This window comes from Musa acuminata, chromosome BXJ3-4 (assembly GCF_036884655.1).
Source record: "Musa acuminata AAA Group cultivar baxijiao chromosome BXJ3-4, Cavendish_Baxijiao_AAA, whole genome shotgun sequence".
NCBI classification, from domain to species: domain Eukaryota; kingdom Viridiplantae; phylum Streptophyta; class Magnoliopsida; order Zingiberales; family Musaceae; genus Musa; species Musa acuminata.
This window is the reverse complement of record NC_088352.1, coordinates 42264164-42285987: the sequence shown is the minus strand read 5'-3', so window position 1 is coordinate 42285987 and position 21824 is coordinate 42264164. Positions and strand designations below refer to the sequence as shown.

General features: G+C 34.9%; 2 protein-coding genes across 6 annotated transcripts; both read left to right on the top strand.

Moving 5' to 3' along the window:
* Positions 1-629: 629 nt before the first annotated feature.
* LOC135634883 (uncharacterized) lies at positions 630-7238 on the top strand. Its single transcript, XM_065145591.1, has 9 exons — positions 630-940; positions 1029-1093; positions 1179-1307; positions 2758-2881; positions 5325-5381; positions 5482-5578; positions 6359-6566; positions 6844-6904; positions 7004-7238. Exons 1-9 carry the CDS (start codon positions 686-688, stop codon positions 7064-7066), a joined length of 1059 nt encoding a protein of 352 aa, XP_065001663.1. The 5' UTR covers positions 630-685; the 3' UTR covers positions 7067-7238.
* A 6753-nt stretch (positions 7239-13991) lies between these two features.
* LOC135585087 (axial regulator YABBY 5-like) lies at positions 13992-21761 on the top strand. 5 transcript variants are annotated; one of them, XM_065145106.1, is made up of 7 exons: positions 13992-14407; positions 14526-14571; positions 16103-16222; positions 16598-16724; positions 17054-17102; positions 17251-17326; positions 21439-21761. In XM_065145106.1, the coding sequence occupies exons 2-7, from the start codon at positions 14566-14568 to the stop codon at positions 21562-21564; spliced, it is 504 nt and encodes a 167-aa protein (XP_065001178.1). In that variant the 5' UTR covers positions 13992-14407; positions 14526-14565; the 3' UTR covers positions 21565-21761. The 5 variants fall into 5 exon arrangements, with proteins under 5 accessions (XP_065001178.1, XP_065001177.1, XP_065001179.1 ...); XM_065145107.1 differs by having other exon boundaries at positions 13994-14407; positions 16607-16724; XM_065145105.1 differs by lacking the exon at positions 14526-14571 and having other exon boundaries at positions 16046-16222.
* Positions 21762-21824: the final 63 nt, after the last annotated feature.

Below are 21824 nucleotides of genomic sequence, written 5' to 3'. Positions count from 1 at the left end.
TAGAGCAAAGCTCTGTGACTTAGAAACTACGGGTCATTCACAACATTGTGCATGCGCATTCTATGACTTCCAAAGCTCATCGATATCATCCAGGATTGCATCTTTCCTTTAGTCATATGTTTCCGATTGATATTGTTTGATCTTTCAAGAAAGATTTAAATATTATTAAATATAGCCGTAGTTCTTATGTGTTACTAATGCATTTTCTCCGTGTGAGTAAATTTATTATTCGTTTACAGGAAACAATTGGTTATTATCTTCTCTGTCAACGGAGAAAACAAATAAAATAAACAACTTGATGTTGTAATTCTTGAGAACCAAAAAAATCAAGCAATCGATTAATCAAAACCTATGCAAATATTTGATGGATGCAGATGTGCTTATGATGAAAAACCTTCTCACATTCATATAATTTCAAGGTAGATAATATGCTAAATAATTAGATATCTATTGAGACATTCGAATTGGATAATGCATTAATACATTATTGTGTTCGAATTCATGTCATTTAATGTAATGATTTTTTTTAATTTTTTAAAAAAGTTAAATAATTTAAAATTTACGTACGGAATCTTTTTTCCTTATTTAGCTAATGTGGTAAATAATTTAGAATAAGAAGCGCACAACACGAAGCCCGGAGGGGTGAAATCGATTGCTGCGGTTTCGGTTCGCCCGGCCCATCTTAATGAGGCCCGGAGGACTCTGCCGCATCCACCACGCCGCCAGTCTCGCAAGCGCCGCCTCCATTGCCCTCCCCTTCTTTCCTCCCACAACCTTCCCTCCCCCTGCATTCCGGTGCTTCCGTCCGGGAACTCCGCGAGCCGGTGGAGGTTCGATGGATTCCACGACCATGTCGCCGCCGGGTGTCGCCGTCCGAGACCCGAAGTCGCTGGAGGAGAAGAAGACCGCAATCCGGTGCGTCGGCTGTAGTAAACTCCAGGCGAGGAGCCCGATCTTTTGTCCTCTACTCCCCCTTTGTTTATGCAATCTAAGTGTTTGATCTATTGCCCATTTCTTGAAACTTTTAGGTGATTGCCGATTTTGACGGCACGCTCACGAGGTACTGGATTGATGGCCGCCGTGGGCAGAGTAGGTTGCATGAATCCCTTCCTCTGATTTAGTACGTGGAAATGGAGTTAGTTCTGATTAGGTTTCCTGGCTTTGTTGTGGTTAGCTAGCCATGGATTGCTACAGCAGGGGAACGCGGAGTATGATGCCAAGAGGCAGGCGTTGTATGAATACTATCATCCCTTGGAGATCTCGCCAACCATTCCCATCGAGGAGAAAACGAAGCTGATGGAAGAATGGTATGCGGATGTACTTGCTTCCGAAAATTCCTTGTTTGATCACATCTTGTTAATATGGTGTTGGCCTATATTGGGAGCTTGAAACGCAGTTGTCACTGGTCGATAAGTTCTTTAGTTTTTTTTTTTCGACATTATCTGTTGGCTATTCTAGTTGCCTCAGAATGTCTTTGGTTTACAATGTTGGCCATGATTGATTTTTGCCTGGGCAGGCTCACATTTCTTGGTCGTAAATGTACCAAGGGCAAGTCTTTTCATATTGGTTAGCAGCTAGTACCCTTAGATCATCTTATACATTAGTCTGAAACATAGTCTGATATCCTTGCTCAATGAGAGCAAGTACATGAATCTTAGTATCCTAACTACAAATTCGATAAACAAGTATGATTAGGTGAAAACTAACAAAAGCACATGAAATTCATCATGGACTTTACATATGCAAATAAAACATAATAACAACAAATCATGGTGTAGTCAAGTTGGTGATACTTTAGCAGATCAACTATGTTGTTTATAACATGAAAGCTTAGTCTTAAGGGAAGCAAATTATAATTCATGATTTCTTTGGCTTATGTTTTCCCAAAAGTTTAAACCATGATTGTCAGGCTTTCATGAAGCACTTATGCCAATATTTTAGATTCTTAGTAAAAGGGGTATCACATCTGTATGTGAACTTCAAGCTTGTAAGAAAGAACTTGGGACCCTAAACATATGACCCTATGATAAAGCTTTGATATTTGCAATAACTGTCATGAGTTCTCCCATATTTTAGGAACCAAACCTGCCTGAACCAATTAGTTAAGCAACTTTTTAGTGTTTCAGGTTGGTATATATTTATTCAATCCCAGAAAAGGGATCATGCAAGTATCCAGAAGCACCAACGAGTCTGACATACATGGTTTTGACTTAACAACATGTTAGCCAGGAGCCAAAACCATGCATGCTAAACCCCCAAAATAAGGCATACAGAAGGAGCACTTGTGGGGTGTATGGTGCTCATATAATATCTTATGTCGTAGCTCACACAGGCCATCCTAAACACTTAATGCACCACTTAGAATAATGACTTTGTTTCCATGTCTAACCTGATAGCTGATAGTTGATACTAGGAAGAAAGTTTCAGTAAATGTGAATACCCTGTTTATGGATTACTGGACTTGCATGTTTAAATTAATAATGATGAAAAGACCATTACTTGGTCCTTCTTTGGCCACTTCAGTTATGTGGATCTGTTGTTTATTAAATTTCTTAAGTACTAAGAAAACTTACCTAAAAGTCATAAATTTATTATTTGCTTCCATGCTGACAAATTCCTGCCATGTGGTGTACCTTTAACTGTATTACTTGTTTACTCATTTTTAATTGACAATTAACATTTGAGTTGGTTAAGTGCACAGGCACCTAAGATTTCATATCCTGCAACTTTAAAACTTGATGTTCTTTGAACCTGCAGGTGGGAGAAGACACATGGTCTTCTTATCGAGGGAGGTGTTACCTATGATGCAATAAAGAAATCTGTCTCTGAGGCTACAATTGCTTTTAGAGATGGTGTTGTTGAGCTGTTTGAGTTCTTGGAGGTATGGAGTTTGTATATGACCTTTGGGATATGTCAATTTACCTAATTAGTATTAAACAAGTGTTTTTTGGAGCTTGTCATTGTTTTTTATTCATTTTCCCATATCCTGATTGCTAGGACATGAGGAGATAGAAAGTATGGATAACTTTTTAGGGGTGAGGTCAGAATTAAATAGTAAAGCATTTTATTCATGAAATACAAAATAAATTTATAGTATCTTAGAACTTTAGTTCCATAAAAATCACTTACAATGATTGGTAATTCAGAAAATTTTAAGGTTGCTTTAGAAGAGGAATACTGATTGGACTAACCTATATAAATCAGTTATTTATAAGGACAATTCAGGAAATACATAGAACCAACCTATTTGTTGGTACTGGTTGGTATTTATTTATTTATTTTTATGATACCAAGCTATATAGATAGGTTGCACCTGGTTTATCAGTATTTTAGCGGTCTGACCAGTTGCCAAAACCAGTATAGAAGCCATTTTTTCACGTTATTTTACCCTTATTTACTAAACTTTTAATGAGAGACTTGTAATGGCAAGTTAAATCATCATAAGCTGGTATTTTTGATGATTTAAGCAATAAACACTTAATTGGCAAGCACGACATGCATGTACTTCCACTAAGTAATATGATCAATATTGATTCTCATATGATGTCACTATAAGCTCACCCTGTTAGTAACTCCATGTACAAAACCACTTATAGATGGCTTGAATAGAATCTGAGGCTATTTCTTAAAGAAGATCTAGATAAGAAAATAATTTGTTTGACAAATTAGAAAGGTTTTTTAACTGGTGCTTGGAAGAAAGTTTCTTCATAATCATCTTTTCATTTATTTGATCCTCAATTCTAGGTTTTTACATGGCCACTGTTTCTATCAGCCTTTCCTTCCCATGAAGACTTATCCCATAGTTAGTTACCATAGACTTAAAACTTAATAATGGGCATTAGTTTTAATGGGTGTGAAATTAATAGCACTACTATTTGAACTAGCCATCATGATTAGGAGCTCGCATAAACTATTCTGTTTAATATAGGTCCAGCTAAAGGATATTTCCTATTGTCGAGGCACCTAGCCAAGGACAGCATAGAATATTTGGAAGATTACTAACCAATTTTACAAATTTTTGGACTGTTCTCTAAAAGTTAGCTGTATTGGTGTTTAAAGATTACAATTTGATCATTCATATTACCTCACCACTATTTCTTTCAAGTAGTACGTTGTTATAAATGTGTTTTTTTAGTTATTCATCTTAAATAGTAACATGTGGTGTGCATATTTCCATATTCCAATATACATGTTTATGCATTATGCAATAGATATTGGCAGCAGAGTAGCTTGCTTAAATATGTTAAGCTAGAATAGCCATTTCACCAGACTTTAATGCTAGCCAGCTTTCTTTATTTGTAGTCACTCGAAGCACGTGAAGTATCCTGTATCCTAAAGCTAGCATTCGACTCACTTTATTTTTTTGTAAATTGGCTATTGTTACGTAACACAGAGATTTGCTCCTTCAAGTCTTATAGTGTGAGTACTTGGTTTTTCCATGAATACCAGGGATTTAGAATTCAACCAGTGCTCTGATTAGATTGGCAGTTGTCATCATTGAAGAGCTTAAAAAATCTGGGTAACCCGGTCTCTTGTCTTATCCTATCTGTGGCCCTTACTGTAATAAGGTTGCCTCATTGGTCACTGTGCACCCTGGTCTCTTTGTTTGGAACCATTCTTTATTCTGCCTATTTTAGGGGATGCGGAAGATTGATGCCCAGGTCCCTCCTCCTGGAGAGAAAAAGGAGCACATGAGGACAGGGATAGTAAAGAATAGGAGATAAACAAAATTGAAAAGAACAGAGGAGAAAGTAGACTAGGCTTCACACATGTTAGATCTCCCTTTATCTTGGAATTCTTGGGTATTAGCTGGCTGTCACTTTTCCAATTGTCAGATACCTTCGATAAGTAGGGACGGATCTGCCATCTTGGTGTTGGTAGAGAAGGATAGGATTAGGAAGAGGATTTGGAACGTAAACTGTCTAAGTCTAACTAGCAAGTAAGGTTTTGCCAGACCCATGAGAAGGAAAAAAAGAAGAGGAATTGCTCTATTTACCCTTGTATGGCTTCCATGGCTCACTCTCAAAGTGTCATGCTGCCTCCATCCACAAGAAAGTAGGTGATCAAGATAAAAAAAGCTAATGTTATTTGTTCTAGATATCCCTTCCAAAAACTCTCCTCTCACATGGCTGTGAGAAACTTGAGCTTACTTGTGGGCTCACAGGTTGGGGAGACACTCTGCTGGTAAAATTCGACTTTTCCTTTCGGTATCTGCTGCTAAGTTTACACACAAAAATTTTCATAGTTCACTAAATAAAACAAATGAAGATTCATGCTGGGTCCTCGTAAGAGTAACTAAATAAACTCTTTTGCTCATTGTGCAGGAACTAGATGTGCCTGTCCTTGTCTTTTCCGCAGGCCTTGCAGACATCATTGAAGAGGTTCTGATTGAGTGGAATTTCTATGCTCTTATTAGTTTATGAACCACATTGCAATGCAGAAATTTTTTCCTTATTAAAATTTTTAAAATTAATTTATTAGGTTTTTAGGCAGAAACTACATAGATCTTTCAAGAATGTCAAAGTTGTTTCCAACAGAATGGTTTTTGATGAAAAAGGCTGCCTTGTTGCCTTTAAAGGTAAGTTTTGTGCCTTTTTGTTTGACCTTATCTTAAACTGTTTACAAGTCTGCATTCCTTATGTCATATGGTTTTGCTTTCTTTAACATAAATGTCATAGCCTAAAACTTTGTATATGCATGTGTATTGAATGGTAATTTCAAGTTACATGCTCAGAAATTTAAAAGGGCCAAAGATACTGATCAAGGAATTCTAAAACCAAGTATACCTGAAAATATTAGGTTAAATCTTGATACAATAACAAGAACAACAACAAAGATGTAATGTCCTACGTGGACATTTTGCTTCCACTGAGAAGGCTAAATCTTGATAAGTATATGGTATTAATCATGAGAAAGCTTATATATATAAAGTGCAAAATAGATTGTGAATTGTTTTAGAAGTTACCAACAACTTTATCTGTATTTTCAATTAAATTGGCATCAGAATAGGAAAAAGTGAATCCAAGATGAATCAATGGTCTTATTAAGGATTGCCATTTCATGGCACAAGGGTGTTGTCTTTCTGCTGCAGTATGATTTCCTGTCGTGTCAGTTGGCAAGTTCTTATGCAACCCAGCGCAGCCAAAAAAAAGGATCTGACCATATATTAGCATTCTCAGCATGGTTTGATGTAGTGTGCATCCATTTTCCAACGTGTTACTTGGCATGGCAATTCTTTGATCTTATTACCGGAAACAAAACCCATTCTCACCCTCTATACAATTTTATTGATGAATTTTATTCTTCATTCTCTAATCCTCGGTCTGTCCTGCTTTGCTGCAATTAATACCAATCTCAGGAAAGACAATTCATGTGCTAAACAAGAATGAGCATGCATTGGATATGGCTGCTCCTATTCATGACAAATTCGGGTATCCTAATGGATATAATCCTGATAGTGTCTTGATGAAGCAAAGAACTAATGTGTTACTTCTTGGAGATCATGTTGGAGACCTGGGCATGTCTGATGGTCTGAGCTATGAAAACCGGATAGCAGTTGGATTTCTGTAAGTTACTCTTTAGATACAATCAAGTAATGAACTCATTCATGTGTACTTTTCATGCAAAATTCGATGTATATATTTTTTCATCGAGTATCATATTTGGTGTTCTCAAGTATGTCAACTGTTATGTGATTTGATGGACAATTAATTTGCAATTACCTGACTGACCAAACTTATAAATAAGCAAGAACTTAAAAATTAGGAAGATTATAAGGCATATTCTATATGTTATTTGTATATAGTTTATACCTTTTTTTTATTAATTTCTTTTTCTTGTCAGGAATAATAATACAGAGATGTCCTTCAAAAGTTACCTTGATGCATTTGACGTTGTATACCTGGTGAGACAATTTTTGGCCAGCACATGCAATTGTTTTTCTTTTGCTCGATTATCCTCTGCAGCTCTGCTTCTATGCTCTTAATGAGTTCATTTTTCGCAGAATGATGCATCCATGAGAGGAGTTGTTGAGCTCGTATCTCAATTGTGTGCAGAGAATCAATGATATAAATACATTATGTGTATGCACTTAATCATGTTCTTATCGTTACCAGCTACATACTTCGTCATCTTTTCAATTTTCCTCTTATTGCTTCCTTTGAGGAGAAGCAAAGTTATCATATGAGATGTTGACCAGACAGTATATCTTCTAGATTAAATACATAATTTTTCTGGTACATGATAATTGTTCATAATTTCTTGCAGTAAATTTTCTCGGAATTTTTTTTCACCCTTCTCTCATTCCCCTTGAATATTGATTGATATTACTCTCAAGAAAGCTGGAATAGAAACTTTGTATTTGGAGCTGGGGATTGTCAGAATCCAAGTTGTCTGAGCTGATTAGGGCAGCAATTTCTCCATAAAATTTCTACATAATGCATGTATGTTTGAACTACGTGAATACTTGGAATATGTAATATTCATTGTTCGAATGCAACTCTTGTTGCACACTTTGAAAGACTATTACATAGTCTTACGGCCTGTGTGTATACAGTCGTGGTAGATTGAATATGGTTGACTATAATACTAATTAGCTGCCAGGTTTATAAGTTGATCCAAAAATTAGATGTCTGTGCCATTCTAGCCCGAGGGATTACGACAGTCAACTGACAATAACCTTGATTTAAGTCAAACTATCCAACCAAATTTAACATGTCATATGGTGTCCGGAGGTTTGACAAAAGCAAGATCTGTAAAGAGCATTAAGAGGGTAGGCACACTGGTAACATTGTTCTTTTGCTGTGGATCAGATCCGATTCTAGTCTAAAATCGGATCTTGTGCATCATACCCGATTCGTCCAGTCGGACCAATGGATCAAACAGTAAATCTTACAACAAAATGTCTAAAGGGATACATTATCCTCAAAGATGGGCCCTCATTCGACCAAACCGCGAGTCACGACGATTCATTGGTCAAACTGGTGTGTCAAATTAATACAAGAATAAAAAAAAAAAACAAATTATTCCTAGAGATACTTTAAATAAATCATTCAAAATAATAGCTTATTCTAGTCTAAAACAATAATTATGTTCTTTTTAGGTCCAGAGAATTATCTCTTACTCCTCAAAATGCAGCAATCTGACTGCTTTATGGAGTAGGAATGAAGAGTGAAAACTTGGAAATGTTGACTTGTTCTTGTCATCGCAAAACCCTAATGCCCTACCGAAAGATTTGCCTTGCCTTGGCTTCATTCTACCTCCCTTGCCTGTGCAACATTCATACCTTTCTGCACTCTTCACAAAAAGAAGAAATAAATAAATTATCCGGAACAATAACACATGACGTGATTTGAAAATATCTTTGTAGTAATAGTGCTTTAATCAATAACCTACATTTGTTTGTGAATTAATTTTCTTTTGCAAAATAGTAAGATTTAAAGGGAAGTCACTGTGCTTGACAATCCATTAAAATCGAAATAAATAGATAGAAGCACTTTATGATGGGGATCTTTAACCTAACTCTCTCAAGGCAGTATTCCAACTTTGTACATTGGGAGAGTTTTAGGAGTTTCTTGGTGTCCCACCCAAAAAAAGAATAAAAAAGGACAACAAAAGAAAATGAGTCGAGTGGGGTTTGGTGGTGTGCCATCCACCAAAAGAAGATCAATCTTGGTAGCAAAATGTTTTTAGCATGTACTAATCTTTAGATTTTTTTTTTTCTTTCTAAAATGGTGTATCAGACTAGTCCAATTAAATTATATTAGAGCTAAAAAAAGACAATTAGCATGTTATTAATTTGAGTTGGCAAGCAATTGCTTTCATCATCTATTCTTTAATAATATTGGTCCCAAACCACAATGCTAATTAAAGAGTAGGTGGGAGTAGTACACTTGTTTGTTTTCATCAAATGACTTCAAAGAGAAGACATATATCTTGTGCCATTGTCCGTATCTTTTCTCACCTTCATCATGGAAAGACACTCTCTATAAGCCTTACAAACATTATCAGTTTTAACTTGTCTTGTACAATATTTATCATCAAGGATATACTTCTGATGCCTTTGTAGCCTCCACTGTGAGATTCTATGTCCTTCTCAAAACAAAACACACAAATTTAACAATATTATATTGTCCTGACATGAATATTCCATGAAAATTATACCAAACTTGATTATTACAAAAGACATGCATGTAGAGTCATTACTTAAGGAGATGCCTTCAATTGAGAATAAAAGAACAAGCAAACTAATCAAACCCTCTTTCAAGCTCAACATTTAAAATCATGCATCTTAATGTAGGAAATGTGTGAAATGATACAACATACAATTAACTAATTTTGATAGAATCAAAAGCTAACTAATTATTTCTTGTACTTTGTCCTTCTGTATACTTTCTTGTTGAGCAATAGGTGACATCTACCAGATGGTTTTGTTTCAAGTTTCTGTCACTTAAGTGTTAAAACAGCATGCAGCATCTGTATTGCAATGAATTGGTTTTCTATAAATTAATAATAGATTAACCTATAAAAATAAGCACAACCCAGTAGTTTAAGTTCCTACTGTAATGGGATCTACAAAGAATTAATATTTATAGTCTTAACCCTATAAGTTTGGAAAGAATGACCCAATGCACAAGGATTCACAAATATAAGATTAGAATAGAGTCAATGCACAAAATCTTATCTTTGCAGGTAGAGATATTATATTATTGTTTAGAATCATAATTACCCATATTATAGGATTTGATTTAATGTTGCCAAGGCTCACTCACCATCAATAAAAGTGGTTTTATGTAACTAATTAATCATCGTAATATTATTTGAAGCAATTAGCAATTGCTTTAATTTTTTCAATCCTGTACCCAACTGATGCTTGTGAAATATTTTCTCATCATTTATATTGTAGGGTGGGAGATCTGTCAACCAAATTTGGGTTAATCCAATTGGATCAAATGGGCATTTAGGTGATACTACAACATTTAGATGTTGCAATAGATTAATGAAGTACACCACATAATTGCTTTAGCCATGAATTATCTACGAGTTATAAAAATACTAATTACTTTTATCCTTCTTCTCAAGTAATGAAATAATGAAATTGTCCTTAGTGGGAGAATCATTTATCACAAATGGTCATAATTACTGGCTTTCATATAGGGAGGTTGTATTTTTTTTTATCGATAAAATAATTACAATAATTATTGAAAATAATTTCAGATATTTGTTATTGTTAAGTTCTTAGTTGCAATAATCCTCTTTTTCAGTATTGTTATGCCATAACTATTTATAATTTCAAGAACAAATACATATACAAAGTCATCAAATTATGTCAAACATATAGTAGTAAAATTGTCTGGGAATGTAACATGATTCATATATATATATATATATATATATATATATATATATATATATATATATATATATATATATATATATATATATATATATATATATATATATATATATATATATATATATATATATATATATATATATATATATATAGTTAATGTTAGTTTTAACTCTTGTAATTTTGACAATGAATCTTAAGTTCATATAGTTTATTTGTGTCTAAAATAATTCTTACATTTTAAAAAACGTAACATATAAATCTCTCCTATCAAGTTTGAGTTAGTAAACGTTAGAGTCTACTTGAGTGATATGTTGACTCACAATAAACCATTAGTATAATAACACATAATTTAAGTTAAAAAAAATGAAATCATCATTAATGGCAGGAGAAGGTGTCGTCGTGGAAGCGACCACCACCAGCAGCACTGAGCCGCTACTGCATAGCAAGGCGTCATACTCACGCAGCCTCTCCTACGCTGATGATGAGCTCAAGAGCTTTCGGTCTTGCCTCAAGTGGATGTGTGTTAACCAGTCCGACACTAGGCACATAGTAGTCTCCTAGTCCCTCTTTCTCCTCCTAGGCATTTTTGTCCTCACCATCTCTCACTTCATCCTCTTTTGCACCCCCACCCATAATGCTTATGACGTGATGGTCCAGCTCTCCCTCATCTCCACCTCTAGTATCTTCTACCTCTATCTCTTTGTAGAGGAGGTGACTTATAAGATATGGTGGTACTCGTCGGGATCAAAGCGGGTGTCGTACGTGATGGCGGGCAACATCGTTGTGGGCAACATGGTGGCATGCACCTTGGAGTTAGCGAGTGACGTCCAATAGATCCAGCTTGCTAGCTCCATGGCACATGCCACCACGTCGCCCACCACGGTATTGCCCACCACCGCAAACGACACTTGCTCCGATCCCGATGAATACCACATACCTTGTAAGCTACTTCCCCTGCGAAGCACAACATCATAAAGATGGTGAGTAGGCATAAGGAATAGTTGAGCTGGTCCATATAGCCCTCTCGCACCCGCTCGCTCTCCTCAACCAGCTTGTCGAAGAAGAGGAAGCAACGGGCGAAAGCGAAGAGGTAGAGGTAGGAGAGGCAGGAGGCAGAAGTAAGGGAGAGCTAGACCACCATGTCGTAGGTGCGATGGGTGGGGATGCAGGAGAAGACGAAGTGGGAGGCGACAGGGATGAAGACGCTTAGAAGGAGGAAGAGGGATCAGAAGACCACTGCGTGCCTAGTGTTAGATTGGTTAATGAATATCTACTTGAGGTAGGACCGAAAGCCCTTGAGCTCATTATTAGTGCGGGAGATGCTGCGTGCGTACGACACCTTATTAGGCAACGACTTGATGCTGCTATTGGTGGTCGCTTGCCTCATCTCGTCGTTAATGGAGATCTTTTTTTTTTAATTTAAATTATATATATTATTATATTAATAATTTATTATAAATAAACATGTCATGTAAATAAACTTTAACGTCTGTTAACTCTAACTTGATGAGAATAACTTATATGCTACGTTTTTTAAAATGTAGATATTATTTTGAATACGAATAAACTATAAGGGCTTAAGAGTTTGATGACCAAAACCACATAAACAAAAAAGATCTTAACCCCATATATATATATATATATATATATATATATATATATATATATATATATATATATATATATATATATATATATATATATATATATATATATATAGTGGAAGTAAGTTATTTCAAATGGCAAATGGTCTGATATTTTTCTATGAGAAATGCAGTATATATAGAGAATTTTGGGATGTGTTAACCATGCAACTCTACCCGTAGTTATCCATCCATGAGTTATAACTCTACCATCAATCACATCCAGCATCTCAATCACCACATGAGCTATAGCTAAAACGATCCAAAATGTCCAATCTATATAACACTACATGGGAGTACAATGACACTGAGCAAAGCTTGTGATGCACAGAACAAAACATATGATCAGAATACATCAGTCATTAGAAGGCCATAGTTGTAATGTTTATCTTAATGATGATATAATACGTACTTCTGTAACTGGGCATTATGTCACTTGGAAAAGAAAGCAGCAATCAGGAAAAGACTAATTAAAAATGTAGTTTTTCTATCTATCTATCTTTTTTTGCTATTTTCGGCAGTGGATTTGCATAAAATTATTTATCTGTGTACTAACAGCAGACGAAAACACACACAAAAATGACCATTAAAATACATTTCTACATGATTTAGATGGATAAATCTTTCTCTTCCATCATCAGTCCTTCTCCAGCAATCGCAATACAATAGTACTGTGTTCAGAGTCTCAATCGACCAGCTTCGATGAATCTTTACAAGAAGCCGACATCTTCTTCTTCGGCCATATCGAACTCTTTTCATGTCCCTTAGCATCGGTAGTTTAGGCGACAAGAAGGAGAGCAGTAGTCATATCACACCTTGTCATTAAACATGTCGTTCTCCGATGATTGATCCTTCTGAGCTAAATAATTGTGGCCGAACTTTATATGTGATCTCCTGAGTCGTTCATGTCAAGTGCACGCCTTCTGTGACCGAAAGGACCTGTGCTGAATTCTTCAAGCGTTTGGCATTTATCACCATCTGCCCACATAAAGGACAAGTCATGAGTTATGATGAAATCATCAGTTTTATGTACCGGTAGAAAAGATTGAGATAAGCTAATGTTATCTATGACGATGTTGTTAATTGACATGTGTTATGGAATCTTGAGTTATGATACATCTTTCACCAATTGTTTTATCATCATCATCAATTTTTTTTTTTACAAAGAATAAATGACGAACACTAGATTTGAGCCAAAGATCTTACGTTATGTCAAGGTTTTGTTTAATCATTATTAACTGAATTTTTTTTATTTTTTTCTTATAGTTTCTCACTATCTTATTTGTAATCTTGAGTTTATTTTTTTCCTGAAAATATCTTTAGGCATTTGTTTGTGACCAAATCCTAGTCTAATTATCTTTATCATTGATCTATTTTTCTTTTTTAAATGCATTAATCCATAATAATAATAAGTATTTATTATGAAGAAGGATGATAACCACTCAATATTGAGAATGATTAAATTGTTTAAGCTAAAATTGATAGTAGTACATTCATAATATACTTATAAGTCAATCTTAATTTTGTTCACTTTCGATATAGGATTAATCAAGAGTGTTACAATCTCTCCACTCAAAGGCTTGAACATCGCTCAAATACTAAGTCGATTCTGATACCAAATGTCATGACCCAGACCTGATAGACTAATTAGTCTATCAACTTCGTTTGTTCTAAATCATTGACTAAAATACTTAAGTTGAAATTAATAATAATACACTCATCAGACGCTTAAAAGTTAATCTTAATCTTATCCGTTTTCGATCTATGACTATTATAATATATATATATATATATATAGAGAGAGAGAGAGAGAGAAAGAAGACAAAATCCTATTGTCTCATCAACTTCAAAGTCAAGCAATGTTTTGTTGCCACTAAGTAGCTAGATAACTTCACATCATCAAACTCAAAAACGAGTCTGCCAAAATCAAAAGGAACTTAAAAGAAGTGGTCTCTCTCTCTCTCTCTGCATTAATAGTCACATCCCACCCTCACATGCTGGTGAGCAGAAGCAGGAGAGAAGAAAAGGCAAGACAGCACCAGTAGACTCTCACCAACTCATTGAATCAATCATAACCCTTCCACCTCTCCTCCTCCTCAAAATCTCCCACACCACCATCATCATTTGGTTTTTGTACCCCAGCTGAAACAAAGAACACCAAAAGGAGGAAGAAGATTAGGAAAGCTTTCTTTCATTATATATTGCAGAAGCAAGCATACCATACGCCTTGTTCCTCACATCACCTCTTAGCTTCTTCTCCTTCTTCCTCCTCCTCCTCCTCCCCCTCCTCCTCCTCATCTTATGTAGAGAGGCTACTCCTCCTAGCCTTGGGAGATCGGCAATGTCTGCCCAAATTCTACCTGAGCGCATTTGCTACGTCCACTGCAACTTCTGCAACACCGTCCTCGCGGTATAGATCTTGCCGGATTGTTCTTTACCTTTTCCTCTTCTCCCCTCTTCTCTCTTCCTCCTCTCACTCAAATCATGCACGGAGATCTTTTGTCTAAGCTCCTTGAACATCTTTCTAGTTCTTAAGGAGGTTTGCAGCTTGAAGAGGGTGACCGTATCATGAAAGTAAGCGCATGTAAATATCTGAGATGATTGTTTCATGGGACTGACCACATGTTTGAGTCATAGAAAAAGGTTTATTGTTCCTGTTCTGTTTGGTTTCTAGTCTTCATTCTGCCATCCATGTAGAACACAGGAATAAGGATGAGTATTTTATCACAATGGAATTGGCGCAGAAAGCAATATATAATCAAATGATTTGACATAACACATGCATGCCTTTGACAGTTGAATGACAACTATGATATCTAGTGTTTGGATGTTCCCACCCATGAGGAAACAGTGGCCCTATCTTCACCTAAAGGAGCTCTTATGAAATATGAGTTGATGCTCCAAAGCAAAATAGCTGACACTTTTTAACTTCCACTGCAAAGCATTAAGTTTCATTTCTACTGGACAAAAACCCTTCAATTTTTTAGTACTTCTGTTGGGGGTTTCATTTTTGTTTTCTATATCAGGGTGATACAATTCAATTAGACTCAAAAGCCAAGGTTTTGTTTCTTGTACGGTCAAAGGTCTCTCCTTTTCTCAGAGATTCTTTTCTACCTTTTCTTATAAAGAATGTAGAAAAAATGTTGCTTAAAGATGTTTGTTTGCTCACGTAATAGTCTCCGATTCTCCCTTGGATGTCTTGTAAATGATGAGATCTTATGTCTCGTTGATTCAAAATTTCTTTGCCGCCCACCAAGGGAAACTTTGAGGGCCAAGATCATCCTCATATCCGTCACAGAATCGGTTCCTTTCTATCCAGATTTGAGATATTTCTTCCCGATAAGACAAAAGATTTCATCACATTCTTCGAGAATTCTACCTATGACATCTCTTCGCATCCTTCTCTTCCTCCATTTTCTTCCACTATGGTTTCTTTTATTCTCTTCAAAACTTTTCTTCTCCTTTCCTCGTTTGGTAATGGCTCTTCCTTCATGATTTCGATAACCTTCGAAGCAGAAAGGAGAGATGAGAAGACGAACAGCTTGCTCTTTCTTCTTTTTTCTTTCCTGGATTATTTTCTTCTTTTGAGTTAGATTTATTCTGGCTCATCTTAACTCTGACTCACTTCGATTTCCGGCAGTAGCAACTGCGCGCTTGCTTCCTTTCGAGAGAAAGTCTAAAAGTCCTGCAGGTATTGAGCTCTAAAAGGTCGACATTGGGAAAGGAAAAGTAAACGCCTCGCATCCTCGTCTAAGGAGTCTGCTCATCTTTTATTACTAAGCCTAATCCACCTCCTACCTTTTGCCTTTTACAGCTACTCGCTTCACGAAGACAGTTAAATTTGACTGCGTGCATGTCTTTCTTCTTCGAACTACTCTTTCTTTTATGCTCCCATTTCTCCTTCTCCATCTAACTCTCATTTGTTCTCCAATTGTAGTTTCCTTTTCATCTTCTTAGATTTGCTTTTTAACTGTGTCCAGATTTGTCTGTCACTCATTTTTCTTAGAACAACAAAGCTGCAATAATAATTTCTGTTCTGCAACTGCAGCTATAATGCACCAGCTTTTCTCAGCTCCAAGTCCATGATAGTTTGGTGATCATGCAGGTCAGTGTTCCTGGCAACAGCTCCTTCAACAATGTAGCGGTACGATGCGGGCATTGTTCAATTCTGTTGTCTGTCAACATGGGAGACTTGCTTCAAAGACTTCCTTTCCAAGATTTCCAGGTTTGGAGTGTTCCCTGAAGATCTTTGATCTAGTCTTTGCTCAGTGATGAAAGGTTTCAATATGCTATCTTTCTTTTCTCTTGTCTACTGCATTGGAATGGCAGAAACTGTGTGTTCTTACACACAGTTTATGTGGTGTGTAGCTCATTAATGAATGTTATCAGTATATTAGCCACTCTAAATGTATTGTCTTATACTTTACCGGAGAGGTTAGCATTATGTTGCCTTTTGGCAAAAAGAAATAGTAGTATGGCACAAAGTAGAGAAAGGTGAGAAGTCTTTTTGGTGTTTGAATGCGCTATGCATATTATTAAGGGTTAATATATCAAATAATTTAGTTTAAATTTTCAAGCACTTCACTCACACTTGAATCAGAAATTGCAGACCTGCAACACAGCAGCTCAAGGTAGCAGGATGGAATGTGGATCACCTTCAAAGTTTAGTAGGTCTTCCTTACTGTCCACAATGCCAAATTATCAAGAACAAATGCTACCTACTCGACGTAAGCCTCTAAACCTAACTTATTATCTTCTAATTTTCATGATTAGTAGCAGATAATTGGCATGATAGCCTTTTTAAGGACCTTTTGAGTACACATTCATCCAACAAAGGTTAGACAGACTGCACAATGGTATGTGTGTGGAGTACAATACCCTATGGACTAAAAGATTGAAACACATTATTCATCATTCAATTACAATACCTTATAAGTTCTATCTTTTTGTTGATTTCATCAATTTTTTTCTTAATTATATCACCGGCAATGCTAGTTAAGCATAAACTATTATCGATTAATCTACTGATTTCTCTTTCTTTTTTTCTCGAAAAAAGCCCCGGCGAAGAGACAACGCGTGCCATCTGCATATAACAAGTTTATCAAGTGAGGATATCTCATGCTTGATTAGTTTGATTATTATTATTTAATGGAACATTCAAATGATAAGCCTCACAATGACAATTATACAGCTCAAGTAAACCATAATGCTGACAATTATACAGCCTCACATAGTGTTTAACTGCATGTGCAGAGAGGAGATACAAAGGATAAAGGCTAAGAATCCAGAGATCAGCCACAGAGAAGCATTCAGCACTGCAGCAAAAAATGTAAGTAATACACAATTAATGTTGCCACATAAATAAAAGAAAGAAAAGTTATTATTATAGTAGCTTGTGAGATATATATATGAGTTAAAATCTTCAATTACTTACCATGAGCAAAATATATATGATCAGTACAAGATAGCTTGGGGATGCATCTGACTGATCCACTAATTTCACTGTAGTAACATGTGGGATCTAATAAATGTAGCATCATTATTTACTTATTTTTCTCATTATTGAGTGATGATCTTAAATTAGAGGCTTTTCTACTGAATTAATTTGGTGTAATCACCATAGAAGCTAAACAGCCTGACTGGAGAACAATCTACAGTAGTTAACATCATAAATTAACTTGAATTTTTTTGGTCAAAATGTAATTCATCAACCGCTATAATTAATTGATCAATGTTAAAATACAACATTTACATAGATTGGATTGTGAACTGTTCAAGACTAGTTATATCTATTTTCAAACACTAATTCCTATAGATGTTTTACTCCTAATTAAAATGACCCTTAACATCCCAATGCAAAGCATTACAGAACCATGCAAGGTCTTGCAACAGCATACAACCATTCAGTTAACTCAAGTATCATTGGAATAGTTTGACATTTTAAAGGTTGTCTCACCTTTGTAAATGTCTATAGAACATATTTCTCCTTTATTTTGTTGATTATTTATCATATAGTGATGTTAATTAGGAGCAAAAAAAAAGTAAAAAAAAAAAAGAGTTAAGATGAGATTTGATCTTAAGATCTTACTATCAATAGTTAAAGCTTTTATCAACTAAGTTATCGGACATCCTCAAACTTATTGAATAGGGTCTTGAACTCTCGATACTTAATTGATCGGTCTAGTATATCATCACGACCAACTCAATATTTTAGGTGTTCAATTTTATCTGAGGCTTCCGATTCTCAACCTTTGGTAAGTGAGTTTAACACACCTTAAAATTTATTGGATGAGGTTTTGAATCATCGAACTTTTGATAAATGAGTATCGTATACAACCCTCGAACCAATATTTTAAGTCTAATATTTTGTCGGATAAGGTTCCATACCCTTAAGTTTTGATAAGTGGATATTCTAGGTATAAAATTTTATTGGATAAGGTTTTAGTAGCTCAACCTTACACTGCCATATTATTGACACTATATTTTTTTGAATTATTTATAAGAATAATTGGTTGATTAAGATATCATTAATATAAGAACTTAAAGAGTGGTTGATTCTTTCATCCAGCCAGAAATTAATTAGTATCTAGACATTTTTCAAAGGTAAGAAGGTTACTTTTTAGAAAACTAAAATCTGAATGTTGTAATGGATCACATCATCAAATTCCAATTAAAAAGGTCATCTATGACAAACCACCATATTGAATCTTATATTGGCTCATCCATCTTTTATTGCATTGACCTATTATCTGAATCAGTAGAGCTAACCCCTATGATGATATTTGCTTCTAACAAGTATTTTTCGCATCAATAGTTAGCACATCTCAATCCTTAATTTATATGTAATCATATGCATCGGCCATATTATACTTGTTTTTATATCGTCTTTCGATCAAGTTACTGACTACAACTATTTTTCCAAGAAGAGCCCACCTGAATCTGATATAAAGAGCTTCTAATATACTTTTAAATCTTACTCAAGGTACTTTCTATGAAGTCAAAATACATCACAGATATAATGATGAAATTATATAGATTAAAATACAGGTGTAACTAGTGTTGTGTATTGTGAACTGCAGACCATGATGATGAAATTTTAATTACACAATTATATCTAACAAAAAAGAATTCACTCATGCATAGATATTTATGAACATGAACCTTAATTAACATTTTCTTTAATGAAGCTTTTTATGATGAGGTATATATAGGTGAGATGATTGAAAAGATATAAGCACCAGAAAATAAAGAAAAAAATTGGCCTATTTGTAGGGCTAATCATTATGAGGCTTGATTAATGTAGGAAAGAGAAAAGATTAAATATGGAATCAATTCTTTGATAAAACCAAAAATATGTAGCTTATTGTTATCTTTCGATTGAACCACTGTGATCTTTCTGTTTGTACTGGGAATGCTAACATCATGTGGTATCAGAATGTCATCATTCATGATGGGTTAAGTGCTTGTGGAACTCTCTCTCTCTCTCTCTCTCTCTGTGTATATGTATGCATATAAAAATTTAGATAGAGAGAGATTTAACCTAGAATCCGATCATGAGTAGGGTTTCAGTTCTACCATCTCAAAATCAATTACAGGGGCTCAAAATGGAAGATCACATCCATTAAACATATTCTTTGATATTCCAAATACATAGAAACCAAAATTAGTGTGATCAGATTGTATATTGTGTTACTCCTCAAACTAATACTGGTATAAAAGGGTTTATGCATGAAACAACAATTTCAATAATTATAATTCACAGGTGAAATGACTGATCATGATCTGAGAATTATCATAGAAATACAAGTGAAATTTTAATGTAACTTGACTCGATTAGTCCTAGTATATTCGGAGTGAATATTTACCTTAGGTTCCTAAAAGATAATTATATTGAAATACTTAATGAATAAACCATAATTTTTATTTTTTTTCTAATTTTATACATAAATTATATACTTTTTATATGTTTTGTTCATAAGTTAAAGCTATTACTTGATCAATTAGATGATATAAGCAGATAGGTGACAATCTATTCGTTATCTCCTTTCCCTAAGTGAAAATTTGGTTTCATGGTCAATAAGATTTCACCGTAAATCCTAAACTCTAAACTCTAAACATTTGGCTAAATTTACTTCACGCAGCTTTAATATCAATTTTGCTGTGTGTTTTTGAACTGTATAGGTTTGTAGAATAGATGAAGCATGGAATTGACTGTTTGAAGTTTGAACTGTAAGATTTGTGGCATAGATGAAGGATAGGAATTTAAACCAAAAGCAGTAAACAAAAGGAGGCTTGCTACACAGCATGGCCCCTTATATTCATTCCCTTTCTCCAATATGTTATGTCACAAGTACACTGCTCATAGGAATGTTCTCAATGCACTCTTTAACTCTAGTTTACAATGAAATAGAACAAAGATTAATAGCATATATCTGCTCACATAATTCCTGCTCAATTTGCTGTATATAGGAGCCACTCCTGTTAACTATGTCTAGGGCTGAGCATTCATTACATGGAAAGTGAAAAATGGAAACTAGTGGCATATATTTGATGTAAGGTATAACATATATATCAATTGGCAATCTATACAATCCAAAATTATGTTCAACTCAATGTAGGACTAGCCCTTAGTCCATCTTGACATGCAAAAATTTTCATAACAGTAAAAATTGATCTTGTTTATCTTTGTTCTTTTGGCTCCTCCAACCCGAAATGGACTAAACCAAGCTGATTGCATTCATTCGGTTAATTTAATTTACTCTTAGGTATATCTCACTTCACTGTTTCTGTCTCTCAATTAATGCTTCTTTGGAGACCAATGTAAGACAAAATGAACAATCATAGTTGAATCAGAAATACACAGTGGTTTAACCTTAACATGGAACTTTTTCATCATTATGTGATATGTTGTCTCAAGTCCTTTTTCATTAATTTTTCCGACTTGGATATTAAAATTACTAATAGAACAAGCAGTTCTTATCAATTTTTTACAGTTAGCCACACAAACATTTTACCAGAATTGAGATCTATTTATGATCAATTCACTAATTTTGCTAATTCTACTTGTCCGTAACCCGATTTACATATTTATGATCACATCAATGCCCGATTGGACATGATTGTTTTTATAACTATCACCTTATTGTATCTTTGAAATTTCATTACATTCTTGAAGTCAAGTACAATGTACTTGCCTTTCTTCTTTGCAACTCCTTTATTTTTCAGTTTCTTAAGTAGCTTATGTTACTGATATTTGACATAAAGCACTTGAAAGTTTCCATCAAGAAAGAACAAACAAAAATAGAATAATGCTCTTAATATATTTTCCTTTCTTCATTCACCTACATGATAATTTACAGCAGGAAAAAGGCATTTACAAAAATCATTTTTTCCTTCCTTTCTCTCTGCATTTGAACTAACTTTATTTTGTTTGACTTGCAGTGGGCACACTTCCCTCATATCCAGTTTGGGCTAACAGTTGATGGGAATAAGCAACCAAAGACTGATGAACAAGTTGCTGCAACAGTCACTGCACCAGGAAGCCAAAAAGCTCAGAGTTTCTTCTAACTATTAATCTGGAGAGTGAGTAGATGCTGCAGTATATGAACTTGCATTCTGCAGGTCAATATGAAGTCCATTTTAAGTATCTTTACTTTGGAAACTTAATTGTAATAGGAAAAAAAGCCTTCTAAGCACTTTGCTACTCATGATCATTTATATTAATCCTATGCTATGCCAAACCTAATAAGCTTAATTTTATTTCACTCTAGTCTATTTCAACATTAGTCACACGTAAATTGTATGTGTTTGACCCCCCTTAAATCCTA

Excerpts from the sequence above, each read along its gene's own strand:
- LOC135634883 (XM_065145591.1), top strand. The coding sequence starts at position 686 with ATGAGGCCCGGAGGACTCTGCCGCATCCACCACGCCGCCAGTCTCGCA. Across the intron at positions 941-1,028 it reads TCGGCTGTAGTAAACTCCAG|GTGATTGCCGATTTTGACGG; the intron begins GCGAGGAGCCCG and ends TGAAACTTTTAG. Across the intron at positions 6,567-6,843 it reads CGGATAGCAGTTGGATTTCT|GAATAATAATACAGAGATGT; the intron begins GTAAGTTACTCT and ends TTTTCTTGTCAG.
- LOC135585087 (XM_065145103.1), top strand. The coding sequence starts at position 14,339 with ATGTCTGCCCAAATTCTACCTGAGCGCATTTGCTACGTCCACTGCAAC. Across the intron at positions 14,408-16,102 it reads TCTGCAACACCGTCCTCGCG|GTCAGTGTTCCTGGCAACAG; the intron begins GTATAGATCTTG and ends GTGATCATGCAG. Across the intron at positions 16,223-16,597 it reads TTCCTTTCCAAGATTTCCAG|AAATTGCAGACCTGCAACAC; the intron begins GTTTGGAGTGTT and ends CACTTGAATCAG.